We start from the raw sequence: 15,001 nt of genomic DNA on the forward strand, positions 1-15,001 counted from the left end.
GAACTGTCTTCGGGAAATGTAGTCAAATAATTGTCAAACCCCACAGACTATTCACCAGTCACAGCAGCTTTTATATTGATGGTGAATATAAAGTTAACTTTTAAGCACTAAAACAAATATGTAAAATGTCAGAAATAGGAAACTTATGCACAATAATCTAAAAAAGGAATAAAAACGTATTATTGATTAAAACTGAACATTTTTTAAATATTTTACCAAGTGGTAAATGCCAACATGGTATCTATTTTTCAGTGCAAGTGTGTGTCCACTACACATCTTACTGACATTTAAATATAAAGTATATCAAGATATCATTGATAAGTACAGTGCAATGAACAATAAACACAAATTGAATCCCCAAATAACATGGTCAGTGAAAACTGCAGGTCTAACTTAAAACATGCATGTTTATTTTATTTAAATAGATTGGTTAGAAGTGAATATAAATAATGATAATGGAAATGGGCCTACTTTTCTATATTTAGGTGATCTAAATAAAAATAATAAACTCAACTACTGTACTGTTTTTGAAAAATAGGGATTTTAATTTATTCCAAATGTAAATTAAATAGTTATACGATTGTACGGTTAAACATACCATCATTCAACTGGACTACTTCAGTACTTATACTCACCCATCGCAAAGCCTTATTTACGTTGACTAATTGCAGAACATCCGGATGTGCATTATTTCCATGGAAGCACTTTGAAACCTTAAAATCATTACTACAAATAATCAAAATGTTGTATTTAATAAACAACAGGGATGATGCATTAAAAAGTTAGGTGGACGCTGTAATGTTTTCAACGGCTGCTCAAAAGGGGGAGCTGACGGCAAAAATAGAGAAGAGAAAGAAAAAAGGTGCAGTCAACACATGTTCACTGTGTTTTCAGAAGAAAAATGGCTCCAGAGGCACCATGCGTTTTTTATTGGTAGATTATACATAATACAATGATTATATAATACAACCCCTCACATCACAGACAACAGAATATACAAGAATGCAATGCACAATCGGGAAGGCCATAATGCACCAAATAAAAAAAACAAGAAAAACAAAAAAACAACAAAATAAAACACCCTCTCCCACCCACCCTCCCAAGCTTAAAATACATTAAACATACCTCATCATTATCAACATCACACACCATTTCCAAAAGGTAACACATTGAGCTCCCTTTGAAAGTCTCTTAAAAAAAAAAAAAAGTCTTTAAAAAACAAAATTCAAATAATAATAAAAAACCCATCAAAGAAAGGCACTGCATCCGTGGGCCTGTAGTGAAGTCTGATGAACGGTGTTTCACAGATACTGTCTATTGTGTTCCCAGGCCCGCTTGGTTGACAGTAGTGTAGTCCTTACTCCAGCAACAAATCTCATGTCCAACTGCTCGTCCTTTCTTCCAGCATTTTTCATCACAACACATTCGGGATATCTCACATTTCTCCTTCCACATACCGCTTCTTCCCCAAAAGGCAACTGCATTGCAAACACCCCACCCACCTCCCAGCAATACTCCCTCTCCCAGCCCTCACCCCTCCGTCCCCCACCCCCCATGCCCATATAAATAACAGTTAAGTCTGACTACAGCACAGAGACCAGAGCTCGCCACTAATTGTAACAGGCTGTTTGGAGTTGTCGTTTTTATTATTGCTACATAACAACAACAATACACAAGGAGCTGGGGGTGGCACGGAGTTGTTATGTGACTTCTGGGCACCTTAACTTATCTGGTCAAGGTTGAGGAGGATATCAGATGCAATATAACTAGCTGAAATGTGCAGGCAAATTTGTTTTTTGGACTTTAAACTCATTCTCATTTACAGGTCTTTTTGCAGATTCTGAGAATAACCCATACAGCGTGAAACTAAAACTAGCTGGTTTCTATCAACCCAAAAGAAAGATCTGGAACAATCAAAAAAATAAAAAATCAAGGATGATGTAGTTCCCAAATAACAAGATCAACGTAAAAACCATAGCTAATTGTGGCATTTAAATAAAATCCAAAATATAAATGAGTTTAAATGATTACGGTTTTGTTTATAATCACAGTGCTGTCTGGATTAATATTGCTGTGATGTGATAAACCCCAGCCCAAAGCAGAAATAGTTTGTCTCTGTGCTGTCTAGGTTACAGTTCTGAGCATTTGATACAGAAATGATACACAGTAGCCCCCCCGCCCCGCCCCTCCCCAGTCTACTCCAATGTAACATATCCTCACACAGCTTCCAAGCCAAAAATATCATTCATCTCATGTAAAGGCAGCTTTAAAAAAAATAATAATAATTAAAAAAAAAATACATATTTTGTTTCGTTACCCTGGGTTCAAATACACAGTACCCCCTTCTAAAAAAAAAAAAAAAAAAAAAAAAAAAAAAAAAGTTAAACACCAAAGGTTTGAAAGCAACAAAGTACACAAAAGCAATCCAAATTGTGTCACAATCTTTATTAATCCAATAAGTGCTGGGACTTTCTTGGCGAGAGGTGAGGACTAGTACCCCCCAGTCCTACCTTCTCAAGTTGCTCTCCAAGATGTCTTTTTGTTTATTATATAGGTTTATTTATTTTTAAATGATGACACAACAGGAGGTAGACATATTATGTCCAAATTAGTTCGGTTTTGAACTGGTTGAAAAAGAAACTAAAACAAAATATAAAATGTATCCCCTATAGTTTCAGGCTACTCAGGAGTAACGACTGAACAACTGACAAAAGATTATTATGCTGGTGAGCCTCCGACTAATTCTAGAGTCCAGATCGTTAAAACTGACCAACTTTCTCATTGCTTCAACAAGAACACGCTCAAAAGACAGTATCTCAGAAATCCTGAATGCGATGACATCACTTTTCTGGTCACGTCAAACCATGGTTGTGTTTTAAATGTAATTTAAAATGTTGAATTCGACAAGAGGTAGTGATCAGTGTTATAAAAGGTGCTCCAAAATGAGCATTCACAGAATTTTTAGACAAGGGGTACTGCTATACCGATTCACTTATTCCTGTACCATTCACTTAAGTTAACAGATTTGCATTTTGATCCTTCTGTTTTAAAGATGAAGGCCGACAACGTTTCTGTCCCCTCTTCACTTATACTTTGAGGCCTGTTCGACTGTCCTAAACACCCCCCATCAAATTCTGTACCCCCCCCCTTTAACCATTTCTAATTAACTGAGGTGGTACAGTCCAATTTCCTTTTGTCCAGAAGGCTTTGAAAACTAACACATTCCTTAAATCTTATACCTCCCTATTCCCTCAAAACAGAAAAAAATGATTAACATCATCCCTGAAAATATATATTTTTAAGGAACATTACCGATGCAACTTGCTTTTTTAAACACTTAAATATAAAAAAAAACAAAAACAATTTGCCCTTACACAAAGTAGTGCATAGTTTTTTTTTTTGTTTGTTTTTTTTTCTAGTTTTTTTTTTTTTTTTTTTTTTAAACTTCATACATTTCCTATTTTACAAAATTTGTTATGGAAGTAGAAAATACCCACTGTGCTATAAAATATATATATTTTTTGTCAGTTTCACTTTTGTGTGTTTTTTTTTCTTTTGGTTTTACGAATCTTTTGTCAGGCAGCATGTGGACAGCCCCCCCGCCCCTTCCCACCCCTCCCACCCTCCCCAGCAGGACCCTTAGTCCTTGACAAGCCTGTAGACATGATATTGCGCCCCATGTTCACTTGTTGACACCTCAAACACAAATGCTATGCAGAGCAATGTCTCCTGTGTGTCTCTGTTTGTTACAACCTGAGGGGAAAAAGATAAAGATATATTTTAAATATATAAATGTAACATGGGTCTTGTGACTGTCGATGTACTTTATTTTGTGAAACAGGTCTCAGTCCTGTAGCATTGTGCATTACAATAAAGGATGCTCTCTGGACTGATAATGAATGGATTTAAAAAACAAACAGAACAATAAAAGTGTCCAAACAGCCCTGTCATCCATCCAATTTGGTGCAAGGAAATTCACTCTGGATATAGGCGTCTGCCACAAAATAAATAAATATTTGTTCACAAATGTGTGGTGCATCATGAAGCTTTTCCTTTCTGGTTCAGTTTGCAATTCATCACTCCCACATCCTCACAGCTGCAACCCAGATGTAAATGAAAGATTATAAGATGACAAATACCCTTTCTTTTGCAAAGGCAGACACCAAGACTCATCAATTATACTTGTCCGCTATAACCAATTTCTTTCACATAAAAACAGGTCCATATCTACAATGTGAACCATTGTGAGGTTTTCTACACTCAACCCATCGCTGCAACTCAATCCTCACTGCCCAGCTATTACGCCTATCAGAGGATTTTGCGGCTGGAAGGGCTCATGATCTGAATTTGCAGGCACCTGAGAGGCCACAGGGAGTCAGTGGTGAGTGTAGAAACTGTTGGCCTCTCCTCATCCTGATCACCTGGCACCACAACCTGGACAAGCCCAAGAGGCTTTTATGCTACATTCTGGAGCCCCTTGTACCTTTTTAATATAAAAACTAGAGAATATATATCGTTCTTACATCAGCATTTATAATTACCTGTAGAATAGTGAAGTTTTCCAGCACACTATTCATCATGTACTTCTCTGGCAGGTGCTTGAGTTTGTGAATGAAGTTGATCATGTATTCACACATGGGGGACCGATGGATCCGGTACACATACCTCCCTCCTTCCATGCGTGCGTACTCCGTCTGCAGGGGTGGGGGGTTACAAAAGGTGGACTGCTTATGTATTTTTCTAAACAAGTGCTTCCTGAGGTCAAGGATGTTACTACAAACCTGACACTCCATAGGTTCCATTCGGCAGCACTGGCTTTTTGACTGTTAATAATAAAATGTGAAATATGTATAGTTTCCAAATAGTAGTTAGCCTGGGTAAGGGTATTTGTAATGAAATATTGAAATAACTACTGCACATGAAATCATGAAGGAAAATCATAAAAATATATCTTATGCTAGGGTCGCACTACACAATTTCTACATTCTGATCCGATTTTGAGAATGGTGGAACACTTAATGACCGTTTTTCACCGAATGTATGTATTTTGGTTTGTGAAGGAGTGCACATTACATGATCACTTAAGTTCCAGGGGGGGGACACTTAACGAATTATCTGAAATACTTGGTTATTGTGATCTCCGACACAGCTTAGAAACTCCACAATTCTCGCGGAAACACTCGTGATCCATCCAGAGAAAAGGTAAACAGACATGGACTTGGGCATTTATAGGTCAAGTTTGTGTAGTGCAGTTTCCCGCAGTTCTGTCCAGATCTGCGCTGCTCCACCAATGGCATCGGTAGATTTCAGAATATCTGTGCAGAAGTGCGGAAATCTACTTAACAAGAACGTGACCACAAGCTCACCGTTGTTGGAATTTGCATTAGTCTGTGTGGACATGCATCTGATATGGACAGGGAAAATTATTTTATTTCCATTTGCAAAGGAGCAGGGTTACCTGAAACATGCCTTTGGAAAATGACTGATCTTGTAATTGTAATTCAGCTATGACTTAGGCCGGATTCCCCACAGCACTGTCTAACACCATAGAACAAAGGCCTTTACCGCACAAGCCTCAAGGGTTCAACAGTGAAGCAAGTCAAACACAGTAAAATCCAAACAAAAGAACAAAGCTTTGCAAATAGGAGCCAGACAAACAATTATCCTAAATTCCTCCCAGAAGAGGTGGTAGGAACGGGGAAAGGGATTAATCAGGACACCTGACTGTGCTTCCCATGGATTAAAATTGATTTTACTAAGTTTGAGACTAATTTAGGTTGCTTCTCAAGGAGAAGGCACAGAGAGAAGACAGCATTGTGGGAAACAGAGAGGGGAAGGCAGGTGCTGTGTTCAAAGGATGGGTGCTCTTACCTCCACCTTCTCCACAACTTGTTTGCCAAAGGAGCAGACCTTGGTAGAGACGGTGATGGTCATGTTCTCGGCACTGCTGTATTGGCTGCTGACACCGTAGAAAGAGCCGGGACCGTCCTGCACACTGCTGTTCAGGTCCGCCTGGTGACACACACACACAACCATCAGAGCACTGATACCACAAATGCAACCACACACATAAAACAGCCTGTGCCGTACCTTCTGCACCCTTGCAGTACAGTGCAGATTTATTAAAACACTTCAATTTATCGAAGTCTATTGATTGATGCACCATTATATTAGTTTTTTTCTTCTACAGAAATTGGAAAATTGTTTGGGGAAACTCAATCATTTTCTCAGAAGTGCGTTTCCTCCATTTCTCGTGTACCTAGATGGAATAGGGTGGTAGACCTACATTTGATACAGAAATTTTAGGCTGGTAAAAAGAATGTACTTGAGATCTATTTTGCACCTTATTTATTATTATTTTTTAATTGCTTAGTACCATGTACTTATTTAAATATTTTAAAGAATATATCAGTCCTTTTTTCTTTTAATAGCAAAAGTAAAATGTATTTTATAAAATTAACTTCATCTTTGTATGTTTTAGTATGATCGTGTACAGCTTTTGTCAAAATCTTACATCAGTCATCAAATATCAAATGCACAAGCAAGGGGAAAAAGAGCCAACAAACAATGAAAACTTCACAAAGGACATTACTTTTTTTTGTACATTTAACCAGTAGTGCTACAATGCCTACATACCCAGAACTTCACAAGGAAGAAGGCGTTTTGTGGGCCTTTCTCATAAAGCTCCTTTAGTCCACCTTTCTTCTCCGGAAACTTGTCATATATCTGCCGGATATCTACCGCTTCCAGCAGAGGGTCGCTGTATGAAGGGTTAGTCTGACCAATGTGGACAAACAGATGCTTGCTGTACTATAGTGGGGAGAAGAAAAGACAGTCACGTCAGTTGCCTCTATAGATACTGCATAACATGGGAATGGGCTGTTCAACAACAGTTTCATATGTGTTATCAGAACCATTTTCTCCAACAATCGACTGCACAAATGCAGACCTGCCAACACTGGTAATTTTTTTTTGAGTAGCACATCAGCGGCATAAGCTAAAGACACTTAAAATTGTTGTGTGCATATGCACAATATTCCTCAACCTGTCCACCAGAAAACAATACAGTATTCATATATTTCAAATAACTCCTTTATTACCGTTTATTATTATAACCAGAGCTTCATTCTGCAGTTGGTGTTTTTATGTTCAGCACTTGTAATACTCCTTTTACACAATTCATCATGGTATGTTTTATGTTCAGTATTATAATGCTCCATGTATGTGTAATTACGGCATATTCGGTCTCCTAGGATCTTGCGCAGTGTTGTTTTGAGGGAGAGATAAAGCGGTTACTGTGCTGAGAACGAGTCATGGAGACAATAAACTGTTTAACTATAGTCATTTCTGGTCGATTGAACAGGTGCTTGTAATTAAATGTCTCAGCTCTCTAATAACTTGTTTACAGTTAATATAAGTGTTTGCGGTTTACTCACATTTTGACATGGTTTCGAGTAAACACTTCTACTTCAACATGCGTCTCGACTTACGTGGTATCGAGTCATGTCTTCGGTCTCGGAACCAAATTAGGACATAACTTCAGGGGAGGACTGTGCATGAAATCCACTCTGCATCGCTGTGACTGTGCCTACGGCGCTCTTCACATACACGTACACATGCGATTCTCGGTCCTCATCGACACCCACAACTTCCTATTTTTTTTAATTGACAAATTTACTGCAAGTGATTAAGTGCTTCATAATGTATAAACATTGAGATGCTTTATTTCACATGTAACTAATATAAATCCAGCCAAGACTGTTAGGCCTGGACCCAGCACTGCAGCTGTGCATCTGGGCGTCCTGAGACTGACGTCAGTGCAGTGCAGTGCAGCCTATTGAGTGAGGGGCAGGAGGCGGGATCTCACCTCCCAGCCTGGAGAGTGAAGCTGTGATGTTGTCGATCTGCCTAGATTGACCCTGCTCAATGTTTTAATCAATCGGGTTAATAACAGCAAGTGTGTAGAACTTCAGCAATATTTTTGCCTATTTTGGTGCTACAATGTGTACCAGTGTACTTTGATGTCACAATGCGTACATGCTATGCAAAATGCGTACAGGTTGGCAGGTCTGCAAATGGACTCAGGTGAATGTAGTGGACACTGCATTGACAGAGACATCTGGAGTGCCAGTTCCTTTCTGGTTGTAAGTTGGTGAGAGGGGGTGGGGTTTTACCGTTTCCGGGTCCCTCTGAACCTCCATGAAGGCGGAGTATTCCAACATCCGCAGTTTGGAGGAGGCGATTGTGCGATCTTGCCATACTGGGACAGCTGTGGCTGCAGGGGGGAGCGGAGGGGCCAGGGGCTCGTAGGCTGGAAATAAGGAGGAGAGGCATTACAGTTATATTTACTCTAATGCTCTTTTGTTCCGTTTTCACCAGTTACAGCTGCTTTATATTTTCTTGTCCTGTCAAGGCTTTTGTTTCACTGTAGATTACCTGAGCTTACATCATTATTAGTGTTTGAAAAACCACCTTGCAATAAGGTGTCTGCTAAATGACTTATCTCCTGGTTTAAATATAACTTATACAACAGATTAGAGGGGAGGAAAACATGCTTTATGGACCTGAAGTTTTAGGTTTGTAAACTGATGATAAATGGTAGCCTACAAAACATGCCTGACTGGGTAAATGGTTTAAAAAAAATAGGTTTTGTCCAGAGGATAAGGTGGGAAGTTCTTCTAATAAATTAAAATACTTTTAAAATCATTAAAAAAAAAAAGTAATGGAATGTTTGTGATTATGAAAAAAAAAAAATTGAGAAGTGAGAAACTGACAGAATATGCTGCACCTATTAGATTTTTTTCAGAATGATTATGATTACTTTTTTTTTTTTTTTTTAAGACAATTTCAAGGCTGAACTGTGTGGCCTAAATTGTGAACTACTTACTGGAGATAGGAGGCGGCACTGAGCCTTGAATTGGGTATCCAGGCTGTGCAAAAGGTTTGATGCTAAGAAAAAGACAAGAAACACAAAAGTTAATGGGTTGTTTACACCATGTGTGTTTATCGGCATATAGCTTGATTGCAGATACATTTTTCCCTTGGTCCAACTTTTCTCTGGAGGTACAGTAATTAATTCTAACCACAAAAGGATCACCTGTGCTGGTGTTACCGATTCAATGATCAGCTTAATAAATTACACTAAGTGGGTTCTAAATTATTCTATATATTGGTCTAATAAAATATATAGGTGGGAATAAATACTCAAAATTAACAGTATCAATAAAGACTGGCACTACAAAATTTACCTCCCAGGTAAAAACATATGTGAGACTGTATTTGAACTGACGGGAAACTTGAGTACATTTATGAGAGAGTGTCACACAGCTCTCCTAACCGAGTTCATTATATTTATTAATTACAACTGACATTTTCTTAAGAGATGCATTAAGAAATGGAAAAAAAAGGGTCCACTCACTCCTGAGAAGGTCCAGGTTGTCCTGGTATAGGGGGAGGCCAGAACTAAGAGGACAAGGAGAGCATTTTATTGGAATGTATACATACAAAATAAGAAAGTAGTCTACAATCAAGTAATGTTACAAAAAAATTATATAGTGAGAGAACCACATTTGATCACCATGCCTTGTGAATATGAAGAGATTTTGAGAATGAGTAACGGACGTTTAATCTCTTAAGGAATTTTTGGCAGCACTTGCAACAATTAGAGAGCCCTGTATGCCAAAGTTTTACCCTTCATAATCTTCAGACACATTGTAGGCAGATTTAAATGTTTTTCTGTGAAGATTCTCCAGATTTGCTGAGTGAGTTTTATAGTCCAGACAGAGCTGGTCTAATCTGGACTGGGTCATAGGCAACTGTGACCATAAATCCACATGGCATTGTTCAAAATGGTCAACCTCTGCTGGGATTGGGTGGGTCTGAGGTTGCAAGCATTTCCTCAGTTTGTTGCATAACAGTGACTCCTTCATGGATACAGTGTTATTAATGTATTAGTCCTCCACACAAAGGCTAAAGCTCTGTTTGCACTGTGGATTCACAGTGTAATAAAGTACATGGCAAACACATGATGTGGGAATCCACGAGGAATCCTTACCCGGGCAGGTGGAGGGTATGGGGGCTGAGGGAGAGGGGGGAGCTGGCTCTTCATCACGCTTGCGGACACTATCTGTGCTGACGACAGCGCCGCCATGTTCTGAAGGGCCTTGTCTTTCGATGCCTGATCCTGCAGACAGAGGAAGGATGGAGTGAATTTGGTGTTCACAAGAGACGGGGGTTGCAAAGCATGAGAGGAAAGCGCTTGCAAACTAGTGTGAGCCCTAGAAACTAGCCAATTCCTCTTGTTGGAAAGCAAAAGAAAAATACAAAATGAACACATTCCAACTGTTAAGGAGGATTCTGAGTTCAGGGTAAGGAGGGAACAGTCAAAGCTCAGTTCCTCAACTGCAAAAATATTTTGTTTCTTTAAATTTTCTGTTTATTCTCCACCCACAATAATTAAGTGAAACCCTACCCATAGCATTTAAAGAGAGATGGCTCACTCCAACATCTGTATCGTGAAAATTGTGCACTGCAGGGCAATTAAATTTGGTATATATACAAATGGCATCATGGGGAACAGATCCCAATTAATAATGACAATGCACACCAAGGGGTATGTAAGGTTGGCCAACTTTTTTGTAAATTATGGCATCCATTGATGGAACTACAAAAGGTCTTTAAGAGGAAATAAATATTCTGCCCATGGCATAATTTGTAGTCATACCAAATATCACTGCTCAATGCTGCAAGTTTCACAATTATAAATAAATTATCAACAGCCACTTTTAATTTCCAGGAAATGATTAAATAGGGATGGATTTCATTCCTTTCTTTAATTGTATTAATTGTATTTATTTCTCTTAACAAGATTGGCATTCATACTATGACATATGTAACAACTAAAGGCCATCTGAGTGCAATGTGTCAGCATCTTCAAATTCAAAATGAAAACCTGTTAAACATGCAGGAATTAGGATTTCACAAAACATACCAAGAGAAAGAGGACCAAAGACAGAAGGCATTTTAGTAAGACATTTGGGAGATAAAAAGAACAGTACAGGTTTTTGAACATTTTTCTGCATAATTCTTCACTTTCATAAGGATTTAATACATGTGGCTTGAAAGATAATATTTTTAGGATTTATTTTTTAGTTATTCATTCAGTTTGCAGACTTTAGTCTCAACTAAATTACATGACTAACTCCATTTCAATTATTCACCTTAGACCATTACTTTAATCCAAGGGAATGATTTATGGATTTGAATAAAGTACAAACAGATTTTAAAATTCAAAATAACTCTTTCAAGTATTTCTTGTAAATATGTTTTTCAGAGATATATTTTTAGTAAGTGAACTAACTGCTCATATAGATTGTTTTATGATTCTCAAAATATGTCCTGTGAAAGTCAAAGTCGTTGTTCATTCACCCTGGAGTGCTCTTTCAAAGAACTTTGAAAAAGGAAGAGGAATGAAATTTGAGACCCTGAACACCAAGTCTCACTCACTGTGCAGTTCAGACAATCATTTAAAATGCAGCTCTATAGGTAAAGACAGCCAGGAAAAGGAAAAAAAAAAAAAAAAAAGTGCAGCAGGTGCTTTTCAAAATGTTTTTTATACTGACAGTGATTCTATATAGTTAGAAAGTTTGCTAGAAAAGGCCTGTTGGTATTCAGTGGCTGTTAAATATTTAAGGACTTTTATGACACCGCTGTTTGGCCAACAGTTAGGGACATGTGTGTTTTCATTTAAACATCAGCTGTAATTCATATAAAACCAGTGCCACAGCTGTCACAACATAACTTTTGATGAATGTGCTTGGTTTGTGTAGGATCATAATCTTTATACCACCAATAGTCCATATAAGTGCCTGTTCTATGTCCTGGTAGTGTTAAATTGTTTTACAACAGATTACATATATTATAAATAAATATTTTAAGTTTTTCTGCACAATGTCTCATTCATGTAGCCAACTCCAACATACTGCTCTCTTATCATGTGCTTTTCTATCAACTTAACTGTAGCCAGCATATGCAGAATTAGTCTACTTGGTTACAAAAGCATTAATTTTGGAGGGCTATAACTGATCATCTGGAGGCAAGGCTGTACTTGCATTGCAGAAGTGGATGGTCAATTTTGCAGGATACTCACAGACAAGGTTCAACAAGTTACTGCAAACAAGGACAGTCTGAAGGCTTGGAGATTTGAAAAACATCCATAGAACTCTGGATTCTCACCTCGGCTTTGCAAAGCAAATTTTGACCACCTGAATTTCAAAACCTCATTCCTGCTTGTAAAAATACTGTAATATTGCTCTTATTGAATATCACAAAAAATCACTTCAAAAATAACAGGTTTTAATATGGTAAATGCATATTCCTGTACTCCAAATTCTCCAAGAAACTATCGAGCCGTTTTAAGACTAATTTCAGAAAGTGTCAGAAAGTGAGTAAAAACTTCGTTGAAATACTCACGACAGATCTCAGTAAACTCACATACATCACAAATCTATCAGATTTGAAGAATGCCTTGGCATGTTACTTGTACAATACTGCTAGGCCAAAAATCTGGGCACACACCAATTCATGTAAAAAATACAAAATTACATTTAACAGATTAAAAAAAAAAAAAAAACTATTTAGCACACACTGACAACCACCTCTTCTGATTCTAAACTCAACTTCCAGTTTCAACAAATATTCACATTTCTAAGTCTAATCTTAGCTTTACTGGAGCGTGACTTCAGACTTAACAGAACATCCTCTGCTGACTCCATTACTACTGAGCTAATTTCAAGTTCATACTGTGCATTGGAATTAGATGGAAAATGATGCTACGTTAAGAACAAAACACAAAACATGGCTATTAAATACTGAAGTTTATGTTATGTGTGCGTTTTTCCACCTGACAGGGACCTGGTGTATGAAGTCACTACTACACCACTACCACAATGACAGTATTAATAAGCAAGAAAGACTGATTGGAGAGCAAGTGCTGCGGTAACACAAATACAGCGTCAGCCTTTACCTCCCCAGATATTGAGTACCCGTGAATAGTTAATCTCTTTTAAAGCTTCACTATTGCAGATCATTATAGAGAAACCTATGTCCAGAAGTGTAATTTTCTTAGTTGTTCTGTGTATGTTATTTGGTAAGAAGTGTATAATGCTCATATGAACGAAGAAACAAAGCCTATACAAAATCATCTTTCTTTCCTTGATGGTATTTTGTTTGAAGGAGTTTAATAGATTGCTCTGATTTACTGCTATCCATTTGTCACAGACTCAGCAGTGATTTCAACAGCAGGTTGCAGGCTGGAGCCGAGTTGAAAACAGTACACAGAATGCCAAAAGGACTAAAACACGCTAATGTCTGTGCCTGTATTACCTGCCTCCTACTCATCAACTGGAAGATGAGGTTCATACTGTGCTACAGGTATTCAATAAAGTTGAGTGTTTATAAATGCACTTACTCCTTAGATATTTTATTCACTTGGGCACAGACAGAAATACAGCATAGCATATGGAAATATTTAAAGCTTGATACAGATCACCCTTCGTAGTTCCAAAAAAAGGAAACAAAACTAACGGACAAATAAACTTTCTGATTTACAGAGAAAGAACTAAGAACGAGGAAGAAATGTATGACACTTACCCTATTAGAAGAAAACAACTAAACAACCACGACGAGCACAATATTAAGGAATGCACAAGCAACTAAATAGCAGTTTTGGGAGTCAAGAGGCCAGAATTGCAACGAAGGCTAGAGTGTGGTTTTATACTTCAGAATATTGAGATTGTCTTGCAGAGGAAAAGGGAAGCACAGGACCATAAAGTGATCTGTGAATCCTTGGAAAGATACAGAGGCCACATGAAAAGCAAATTACTTTTAGCAAGACACTTTATACATAAATCCACACCAGATTAGCAAGCTGCCATTGTTAAGCCTCTCTCTGACTGGACAATAAATAGATTTAAAACAAAAAAATGCACATTGCTTATGCACAGTGTAGCTACATTTCAGCAGTGAGCAGCTACAAGAGTATTAGTGCCTCTGATGCAGACAGACAAGAATTTGGTCATGCTGTAATACGTGTCACTTGCTCCATGGGAGGTCTCTTACATTATTGCCAGTAGCTGAGCAGGTAAAGAAAGAGTGCAAACGAGACAAATCAACACTTACCAAGTTCATGGCCTAAATCAAGGAAAAAAGAAACCATTAGTGTTTTTGGAAGGCAAGAAATACAATTTCAGATTCAATAACTTGTACAACCACAGTGCTTTGTACCACTTCCTGCAAAAAGCCACCAATTAAAAAAAAACAACCAAAACAGACAAATACATTTGAACCAGCAAGGGCTCGTTTGATTTTCTGTAAATCAAACTTCATGGATCAATTAGTTCATGTAATAAAGAACACTAGGTGCAGACATTGGTACATATCTGCAGGGCATTTTGAATTTGAATGATTCGTATTGTAGTCTTACTCCACAGCTAACAAATTGTACTTTATAGATGTGTTTTTTTTTCTAATCGTAACTTAAGTAATGCAGAAAATCACAGATCAGATTCTTATTTAGAAAAAATGTTCATTGCAAACCGCTTTTTACTCAATTTTTTTTAAGCAGATCTATGGGCTCAAATTAGCACCATTAGCAACAAATTAAAAATTATAAATATTGTAACCAAAAAAAAGTTGTATGAAAAAATGTATGTTGTGATCAAAAATAAAACAATCGAAAGCAAAATGTACAGAACTGTACACAAAAATGATTATATCAAAAGCAAAGAAAAAACTTAAAGGAAACAAAGTTAAGGAGCCCCTGGAGTCCCTGTCTGCGGCTGCGGTGCTGCGAGCCTCGCTTTCGCCGCCAGTTTATTTACTTTCGTTTTTTTTTCGCTACGAGTTTTGGCGCTGCTTTGCCGTGAGGGCGGGGCTTAGAGGGAGGCGTAGGTCATGGCTCTCCATTGGTCCACTAGGTTTGAGTGACAGTTCTTCCTAACCC

General features: G+C 37.8%; 1 protein-coding gene across 7 annotated transcripts in view; it reads right to left on the reverse strand.

The window, feature by feature from the left end:
* Window positions 1-2,430: 2,430 nt before the first annotated feature.
* The window catches only part of tead3a (TEA domain family member 3 a), a 64,788-nt gene continuing 52,217 nt past the window's right edge, over window positions 2,431-15,001 (reverse strand). For 4 of the 7 annotated variants that reach the window (XM_066703598.1, XM_066703593.1, XM_066703597.1 and 1 more), the window contains 9 exons: window positions 14,179-14,190; window positions 10,055-10,183; window positions 9,419-9,462; window positions 8,888-8,949; window positions 8,175-8,311; window positions 6,637-6,810; window positions 5,872-6,012; window positions 4,542-4,694; window positions 2,431-3,753 (listed from right to left, as the gene is read on the reverse strand). In XM_066703598.1, coding sequence (XP_066559695.1) covers window positions 3,640-3,753; window positions 4,542-4,694; window positions 5,872-6,012; window positions 6,637-6,810; window positions 8,175-8,311; window positions 8,888-8,949; window positions 9,419-9,462; window positions 10,055-10,183; window positions 14,179-14,190 — 966 coding nt within the window. In that variant the 3' untranslated portion in view covers window positions 2,431-3,639. The remainder of the gene's footprint in view (window positions 3,754-4,541; window positions 4,695-5,871; window positions 6,013-6,636; window positions 6,811-8,174; window positions 8,312-8,887; window positions 8,950-9,418; window positions 9,463-10,054; window positions 10,184-14,178; window positions 14,191-15,001) is intronic. The other 3 variants (XM_066703600.1, XM_066703595.1, XM_066703599.1) reach the window with 1 other exon arrangement.

This window comes from Amia ocellicauda, chromosome 5 (genome assembly GCF_036373705.1).
Source record: "Amia ocellicauda isolate fAmiCal2 chromosome 5, fAmiCal2.hap1, whole genome shotgun sequence".
NCBI classification, from domain to species: domain Eukaryota; kingdom Metazoa; phylum Chordata; class Actinopteri; order Amiiformes; family Amiidae; genus Amia; species Amia ocellicauda.